The 9455-nt window shown below is 46.1% G+C and overlaps 1 protein-coding gene across 2 annotated transcripts in view; it reads right to left on the bottom strand.

Annotated features, from left to right (window-relative positions):
• INPP5A (inositol polyphosphate-5-phosphatase A) overlaps positions 1-7243 on the bottom strand; it is a 468069-nt gene extending 460826 nt beyond the window's left edge. For both annotated transcript variants that reach the window (XM_056529200.1, XM_056529199.1), the window contains exon 1: positions 6816-7243. In XM_056529200.1, the coding sequence (XP_056385175.1) occupies positions 6816-6890 (75 nt within the window). In that variant the 5' untranslated portion in view covers positions 6891-7243. The remainder of the gene's footprint in view (positions 1-6815) is intronic.
• Positions 7244-9455: the final 2212 nt, after the last annotated feature.

Below are 9455 nucleotides of genomic sequence, written 5' to 3'. Positions count from 1 at the left end.
TGAAATTCTGTGTACAGTTCTCATAGACAACAATGTTAAAAGAACCACATGCGGTTTTCCAACTGGAGGCAAAAACGTGATAGACAGCGTTTTTGCCTACAGTTGAAAAATTGGCAAAACCGTATCCAAGGCAAAATGGATGCAACAGTACACAACATTTGGAATACAGTTTACAATGCATTCTCTATGCATACGGTTTCGGATACGGTCGTATACAGTTTTTGCGGAAAACCGTATACGGTTACCCTATTTGAAAATTGTAGTGTGAACCCAGCCTAAGATGTAACTGCACCTGCTCATACCTTCTGAGGACCTGTAGAGAGGCTCGTTCTTACATTATACCGTATTTTTCGCCATATAAGACGCTCCGGCATAAAAGACGCACCCAATTTTAAAGAATGAAAATCTAGAAGAAAAAAAAAAAAAAAAAAAAAAGATTCTGAACCTTCAACCTGCGGATCTCCAGATGTTGCAAAACTACAACTACCAGCATGCCCGGACAGCCGTTGGCTGTCCAGGCATGCCAGGAGTTGTAGTTTTGCAACATCTGGAGGTCCGCAGGTTAAAGACCACTGCAATAGACCATAGGAGGTAGTACTCACGTGTCCCTGCTGCTCCGGACCCGTCACCGCTGCCCTGGATGTCGCCCTCCATCGCTGTCACCGCGTCCCCGGGGTGTCCAAGTCGATACGGAACGTGTCTGCTGACGGGTATCCTCGCTCTCTATCGCGGGCATCACGTCGCTACGCACGCCGCTCCTATTGGATGATGGGACGGCGTGCGGAACGATAAAGGAGAGTGCCGGCCATGCAGGGAATCCCGGCCTGGAGAAGACACCGAGGAGGCAGGTAAGGTCCCTACCGTTGTCCTGTAAGCTGTTCGGGACGCCGCGATTTCACCACGGCGGTCCCGAACAGCCCGACTGAGCAGCCGGGTTAGTGTCACTTTCCCTTCAGACGCGGCAGTCAGCTTTGATCGCCGCTTCTGAAGGGTTAATACAGGGCATCACCGAGATCGGTGATGTTCTGTATTAGCCGTGGGTCCCAGCCATTGATTGCTGCATGGACCGCCGCAATAGGACAGGTTTTAATGTGTATTTGCCGTTTAAGACGCACCAAATACACAGAAAAAGTGCATCTTATATGGCGAAAAATACGGTATATGACAGGAGTGATTAGGGAAAAGAGACATCAGATTTATTGCAGCTTTAGCAAAGTAGCTTGTAGCTTTCTGTTCTATAAGCAAACAATTCAGAAACAACTACAACGTGTGGGCAGCATTTTAGGGTTCTCGCCGATGCAGAAGTCTTCTATTTTAACATAGAAACATAGGATGTGTCAATAGATAAGAACCATTCGGCCCATCTAGTCTACCCAATATCCTGAACAGTCCCTGGCCCTATCTTATATGAAGGAAAGGATAGCCTGACACCTATCCCATGCATGCTTAAAAGGGGTACTCAGCTGCTCAGCGTTTGGAACAAACTGTTCCGAACGCTGGAGCTCGTGACGTCAGCCCCGCCCCTCATGATGTCACCAGCTGTCATGCCCCCTCCCATAGACTTGCATTGAGGGGGCGGGGTGTAACATGTGGGCGGGACTATGATGTCACGAGCTCGGTGCTGACTCCAGTGTTCGGAACAGTTCGTTCCAAACGCTGAGCAGCGGAGTACTCCTTTAAACTCCTCCTCTGTATTTTCAGCCACCGCTTCTGCAGGAAGGCCATTCCATGCTTCCACTACTCCGTAAAATTGGCGAATATTGTCGGAGAGGATTCCAATGTCGAAAAGTCTGGCTTCCTAGGTAACTGTGAATCTTTGTGGGACACACTGCTGCAGTGATAACTGGAGGTGCATATATACACTGTAAACAGAGACCAAATGAGTGTCCGGATAAACATCTGTACTAAAGTGTTGCATGGAATATGTTTTACTAAGCCTACAGCACTGTATATTTTACAATGGTAGTCAGTGTGTGACACATGCCTTTGTATGCTTATATAGTGTGATATTCACTAAACAATATAATAGCAACAATATTCATCACCAGTCCACAAGTAAAGGCGAGGAGAGAAAAAAATCCCATAGAATGCAAAGTTAATTCGAACAAAAATACTTTAACACACCGTTCCAGAATACAAAGTTACTGTGCAAAGTTACTCTGCTATATACATGGAGGCATCAATAATTGTTTACTGAAACATAAATGGTGTCAATAATATTTATCTTTATATGGTGGAATATGTTGCAGCCTTCTGTCTGAGGCAATACATACAATGCATGCGTCCAATAGGCTGACCTAATAAGAAACACGAAACATACTAGTCTTGCAAACGTTTGATAGGTTTCATTACGAGACTGCGGTTTTATCAAGAGACAGTGGGCATTCAGTTTCCGAAATCTATAAAAATGTAGTGAAACCTGTTGGAGGGGATCCGGGTAGTTAACTGTGTTCTGAACCCCTAATATGACTACGTGGACCGCAGACGCATGACCGACAGCTCTAATGATACTGTGATCTGACCAGCACCGGGCAAAAAGAATACTAAATACCTATAGTAACACTGCTAAAATCATTGTGCTATAATCCACTACTGCAGTACTTATGTAGAATACAATGCAACTTATTGGATGTTTTAGTGCATGTGAACTATAGGGTTCTTTTTTGGGGGAACCTAAAGCAGGTGGTCTTTGGATAAATGAAAGAAGCAAAACAACTCAGACACCATACATGTCAAACAGATAAGCCAATAAGGTCTGACCCATGGAGTTCCAAATACTGGTATCCCCCACACTACTACAGCTTAAGGTGCCCGTACACCTCCAATAGCCTCTACCATTTACTTCATAAGCACTCATGTATTATAGGAGGGAGGTATGCTACTGCCAGACTGAAAACCCAGCAGGCCAGATCCTTCTCTCCCTCAGTATCATCTCTCCGCAGGCCTCCAAACATAAGGCCGGTGTGCCTTCAGCGGTTGCAAAGCTACAACTCCAAGCATATTTTGTGGACATCCTGGTAGTCTAAGTTTTGCAACAGCCGGAGGCACACAAATAAAACACTGCATTCGACAGTCAGCTGGCCACAATGAACATGGTTCAGGAGACTTTCCATTAATGCGCACAGCAGCCTTTAGGCTTGGTTTCCACTTGGCGTTTTGGAAAAAAAAAAAAAAAAAAAACAGAAAAACTGCCGTTACTTTGCACTCCCAAGATGCAGTTTGGGGCTTTATAGTCTTGGTATTTTCTTCCTTTGGCATTTTTATCATGACAAGTCATGTGACTTCATTATTTATTGAAGAAATTGGGGGGGGGGGGGGGGGGAGGGAGAAGACAGATAATGCCAACATGCTGCGATTTTTGAAAACTGCCACTGAGCCCAAAGTCACAGAATAAAAAAATAAAAATAAAATAAAAAAAAAAACACACCAAAAAAGTGGCTATGGAATATCATAAATCCCTACTGACTTTTAGGCAACATCTGGCCTAAAAAGCGTTGTGCAGCATATTTTGGTGCATTTTTAGTGGAGTTAAAAAATAATAAATAAAAAATAAAAAAATAAAAATAAATAAACATGCAACAAGTGAAAACTTAGCCTAATCACTGTATGGGAAGCTGCCCTAAATCCAGGATCTGTTGGGAGATTCCACCATACACTCCCAGAGGTTGAGCCTTATTGATGACCTATCAAATCAATAAGACTTTGCCAAGATATCACGACCATAACTATTTATTTTTTCCCAGGAAAGAGACATAAATACAATTCCCACGGAAATGATTCACATAATAGGAAACACTGCATCTCCATTGATGTTTACTATACACTGAAGCAAGAACCGTACTGCCAGAAACAATGTATCACTTCCACAGGTAAAATATAACATCTATACAGGTTATGTTCAATGCTGAGGGAGACCAAAGATTGATATTTAGTTTCATTTCTTTTGTTTTATCATCAGATCTAACAAGGAATCATATCTGCAAAATTGTTATTTTGTCTCACAATGAGACCCAAAACGTAACAATTGTTACCCATTCAAATCCTAAACCAGTTGCTGCAAAACTGCAACTCCCAGCATGCCTGGAGAGCCAAAGTCTGCAAGTGCATGCTGGGAGTTGTAGTTCTGCAAGGACTGAAGAGCCGATACCTGAATTATAAGTGCTGCACTTGTAATGCCCCTCGCCACGCTGAAACCTATAGACACCTGTAGACCACCAAGGCTGGGTTCACATCACGTTTCCCATTGACGTCCATTTATTTAATTTATTTTCTATAAAAACGGATGGAACTGTATGCACTTTTCAAAACGCATACAGTTTACTTTTTCCCATACTGTTCCATCCGTTTTTTTTGCCATACGGTTTTCTTTAGAAAAACGGATTGAAAACAGCATGGCAAAAACGTGATGTGAATCCAGCCTAAGGCTGGGTTCACACCACGTTTTGTTAAGTACGGCTCCCGTATAGGGCTGGGAGGAGGGGGGGGCGGGGCTTAATTGCGGCGCCCGCACTCAGCCGTATTCGGGAACTGTATTTAATGCATGCCTATGAGCCGACCGGAGTGAACCGCAGCCTCCGGTTGGCTGCGGTTCACTCCGGTCGGCTCATAGGCATGCATTAAATACGGTTCCCAAATACGGTAGAGTGCGGGCGCCGCAATTAAGCCCCGCCCCCCCCTCCTCCCAGCCGTATTTAACAAAACGTGGTGTGAACCCAGCCTAACAATGTTTTCCCAACCAGGACGCTTCAAGCTGTTGCAAAACTACAACTTCCAGTATGCCCGGACAGCCCTTTGGCTGTCCGGGCATGCTGGGAGTTGTAGTTTTGTAGACAACTACAGGATCCCTAGTTGGGGAAACACCATGCCAATACAGTCCTTTAACCACAAGTTTACCGTGATCGCATATTCTGCATTTACACAGCGCACAGTTATGTAGTCGCACAGTGTACAGAACAAGCAGGCACAAGGGTCATGCCATAGGTGCCATCCTAATGTTCACAAGCAGCAGATACATTGCCAATTGACTCCCCTATTTAAATTTATTTGGAAGATACACAACATATCTGTCTTGTGTGAATATAACCCAAGATCATGTTCACAGAGACGTTTCAGTGCAGGTGTGGATGCAAAACCCTTGATTTTTTTTTTTTTTTTTTTTTTTAAAGCATTAAAACCCATCTCCCGTTTACATCAATGAGAGGGGAAAAAATAAAAAATAAATAAAAAATAGAGATGAGCGAACTTACAGTAAATTCGATTCGTCACGAACTTCTCGGCTCGGCAGTTGATGATTTATCCTGCATAAATTAGTTCAGCTTTCCGGTGCTCCGGTGGGCTGGAAAAGGTGGATACAGTCCTAGGAAAGAGTCTCCTAGGACTGTATCCACCTTTTCCAGCCCACGGGAGCACCTTAAAGCTGAACTAATTTATGCTGGATAAGACATCAACTGCCGAGCCGAGAAGTTCTTGATGAATCGAATTTACTGTAAGTTCGCTCATCTCTAATAAACACAACAACAACCCAAAAGACATCTCACTTGATTCTCCCATTGAAGTCAACTTGAATTTTCAAGTCTGCATCAGTTTTGCAACAGCTCAAGAGCCACAGGTTAGGGAAGAGATCTTCAACCTGTGGCTCTGCAGCTGTTGGAGGACTACAACTCCCAGCATGCAAGGAGTTGTACTTATGCAACAGCAGGAGAACATGACATTGGGCAGCCATCTCCAGCCTGTAGCTCTGCAGCTGTCATGAGACTACAACCCCCTGCATGTCCTTGCTGTCAGAGCATGCTGAGAGTTTTAGTTTTCCAACAGAGAGCAACGTTAGGGCACCAATCCCCAACCTATGACCCTTCAGCGGTTGCACAACTACAACTCCCAGCATGTCCCCACTGTCCAGGCATGCTGGGAGTTAAAGTTTTGCAACAGCAGGAAAGCATCCCTTTAGGACAGTGATCGTCAACCTATGGCTCTGCATCCATAGCAAGACTACAACTCCCAGCATGTCCTCGCTGTCAGGACATCATGGGAGTTGTAGTTTTGCAATATGTAGAGTGTGACATTTTGCAGAACTACAACTCACAACATGTTCCGACAGCGAGGACATGCTGGGAGTCTTAGTTTTGCAATATATAGAGCAGTGTTTCCCCACCAGGGTGTCTCCTGCTGTTGCAAAACTACAACTCCCAGCATGTCCTACCTGTCAGAGCATGCTGGGAGTTGTTTTGCAACATAAAGAGCAAAATGTTTGCTGCCCTAACACGCAGTTCTCTAGCTTTTGCAGAACTACAACTCCCAGCATGTTCCCACTGTCAAGGTATACTGGGAGTTGTAGTTTTGAAACAGCTGGAGACACCCTGGTGGGGGGAAACAGAGTGTCACAGGTCAGGGTAGAAAACTCCATCCTATGACCCTTCCAGCTGTTGCAAAACTACAACTCCCAGCACATCCTCCCTGTCAGCATGCTGGGAATTGTTTTGCAATATAAAGAGCAACATGTTTGCTGCCCTAACAAGCAGCTCTCTAGCTTTTGCAGAACTACAACTCCCAGCATTTTTCCACTGTCAGGGCATACTGGGAGTTGTAGTTCCGCTAAAGTTAGGAAGCCCCAGGAGACCCCTGTGTTCGGATATCACCTCTGCTGTATCTACTTCCGAGCAGTCTGATACTTTTTGTAACATTGTCCCCGGAGTGTCAGCAGCCATCAGCGCGGTGACAGGTGAGGTGTCACCCTGGTCCCCTCATATTTAGGTCTCCCATGACACCCAATGCCTCAGCCCCACATACACAGCAGTCACCCCGGTACTACTACTCACATCATCGAACAGAGTCCCGACGTTGGCCGTGACCAGCAGGATCCCGGTGCCCGGGGCAGCCGCTTTCCCCGCCATACTGTGTCCAGGCTCAGCCGGTTGCAGCGTACAGAGCGCAGAGCATGAACGGGAACCACAGGCGGGAATGGAGGGAGAGCCGAGCTGTCCGCAGCGCTCAGGGACGGCTCCTGCACATCCCCCGGCCCCTCCAGCGCCTCTACACCGCCCGGCTGCCCACCAAGGACGAAGCCATGACGAGCCCGGCTGGAGAAGTTACCGCCGCCCGCTGAGGGCTTCTCCGTCCGAGCAAGTTCTTCAGTCTCCGGGGAAGATGAGAGGGGACAGGCGGGTGCACTGTGCGGGAGACTCCGGCTCCTTCTGCCCCTCAGCTCCGCTCCTCTACAGCTCAGCTGCCGGGACTGAGCAAGCGGCGGAGGGGGGCGGGGTATAGGAGGAGCTCCGTGACGTCACTAAACAGAACACACCCCCCACTCATCTCTTAAAGACGCAGCGCTGCGCTATTTGGTGGGAAAGTAAATGATACCAGAATATATATAGATATATATATATATATATATATATATATATATATATAGATATATATATATATATAGATAGATAGATATAGATATATATATATAGATAGATCTAGATATATATATATAGATAGATATATATATATATAGATATATATAGAGAGATATATATATATAGATAGAGAGAGAGAGAGAGAGAGAGAGAGAGAGAGAGAGAGAGAGAGAGAGAGAGAGAGAGAGAGAGAGAGAGAGAGAGAGAGAGAGAGAGAGAGAGAGAGAGAGAGAGAGAGAGAGAGAGAGAGAGAGAGAGAGAGATGTGGTGTCTGGGGTGTTGCAACAGTGTTTGCAGGGTCTGGTGGTATTAACCCTGTAGGGTAAGGTGATATTAACCCCTGATTTGTTGTGACGCCAGGATGCGGTTGTTTTGTATAGAAGGCCCTGTCGACAACTGGCAGAAAATAATGGTATGTCTATAGCAGGAATTGTGCAAATAACTGGAACTTTTACTTAAACTTCTTATAGAACAGTCTTTACAGTTATGCAGTCTCTCAAGAGGCAACCGGGATGCAGGATACCTCACAGGCTGGCTGGGACTGCAAGTTACTAGGAATTGTAGATAGAGCTTGGTAACTCACGTTTTTAGTGGCTGCGGATTCCTTAGGCTTTGGCCTAGTTGAGAGGAATTTAGTATATGCTGATTGTGCTTGGTTTCTGTGCAAGTCCCAAGAGAGAAGATAATTTACAGACTACAGCCCCTTATATACTAGGGGGGCTGGACTAATCCCATTGGTTGCCAAGCCAGGAGGTCCTGTACCCAGGGAACTCTGGGTACATCACATAACAGTATCACATGACACAGGAAGGTCCTATACATGTTATACATTTGTACAACCTTTATACGTAATGAACAATATGTACAATACACTTATAATTAATTTATATAAGGCAAGGACTGATGAGTAAGGAGTGAAGCCCTACAGGAGAGCCCTATGGACTGTAGGGACGTCCTGAGGGGACTTAAAGCAGGAACATGACAAGGTCCTGTACTGGGACACCACAAACCCCCTTACTTAAGAAAAGTCGTCCTCGACGTATGACCCCTTAGGGAGAGGAACGGAATGGCCATAGGGCCAGATGCAGTCCTGAAGCATTAATCCAAATGTCAAAGTTCAGGCTGATTCACAAACAGGATGAATAGGATTGGATAAGTAATTTTTTTTCCTTTTTTTTTTTTTAGGACTTAAAGCATATTAGTAGCAACACACTAGTGTCATATTATATCTTCATACCTTTGATATCTGTATTTTACCTTAGTCTATGAGATTATGCATTTTCTGACTATGCATGAAATATTATTGATTATATCCTAGCTATAACATCCGTCTATAGCTGACAATTTTATCAACACATGACATTTGATGTTTGACTGACACATAGATATTTGACTTTGAATTAGGGATCGACCGATATCGATTTTTTTAGGGACGATACCGATAATCTGTGGAGGTTAGGGCCCATAGCTGATAACTTATACCGATATTCTGGTATAAATTATCGGCTAGTTATCCCCGCTACAAAACAACCCCCCCCCCCCCCCCCGGGACACCGCTGCAGATCATTGATTTAAAGTGGGCGCTTTAAGTCAATGAACTGCAGCGGCTTTTGCAGTGCCAGAGACCGCCGCCGCCACCCGATTCTCTCCCCCTGCCTTTACTAGGGGTCCTCCTGAGTCCTACCACTGCCACCGCACCCCCCACCACAACCACCGCACCCCCCACCGCAACGCCCCGGACAGAGACTGCAGCCGCCAATGCCACATTGCCTCCCCCATTCCCGGTTTTATAATTACTTGTTCCCGGGGTCCGCGCTACTTCTGGCTCCGGCGGCATCCTCCTGAGCTGTCACTCTGCGCACTGACGGTAACACAGGACGCCGCAGGAGCCAGATGTAGTGCGGGCCCCGGGAACAGGTAATTATGAAACCGGGGTTGGGGGAGGCAATGGGGCAGCGGCGGTGGCGGTCTCTGGCAGGGGCGGTGCGGTGGGGGTGCGCTACGGTGCGGTGGTGGGGGGTGTGGTGCGGTGCGGTGGGGGCGGTGCGGGGGGCG

Source organism: Hyla sarda, chromosome 7 (genome assembly GCF_029499605.1).
Source record: "Hyla sarda isolate aHylSar1 chromosome 7, aHylSar1.hap1, whole genome shotgun sequence".
Classification (NCBI taxonomy): domain Eukaryota; kingdom Metazoa; phylum Chordata; class Amphibia; order Anura; family Hylidae; genus Hyla; species Hyla sarda.
This window is presented reverse-complemented; position numbering and strand designations above follow the sequence as displayed.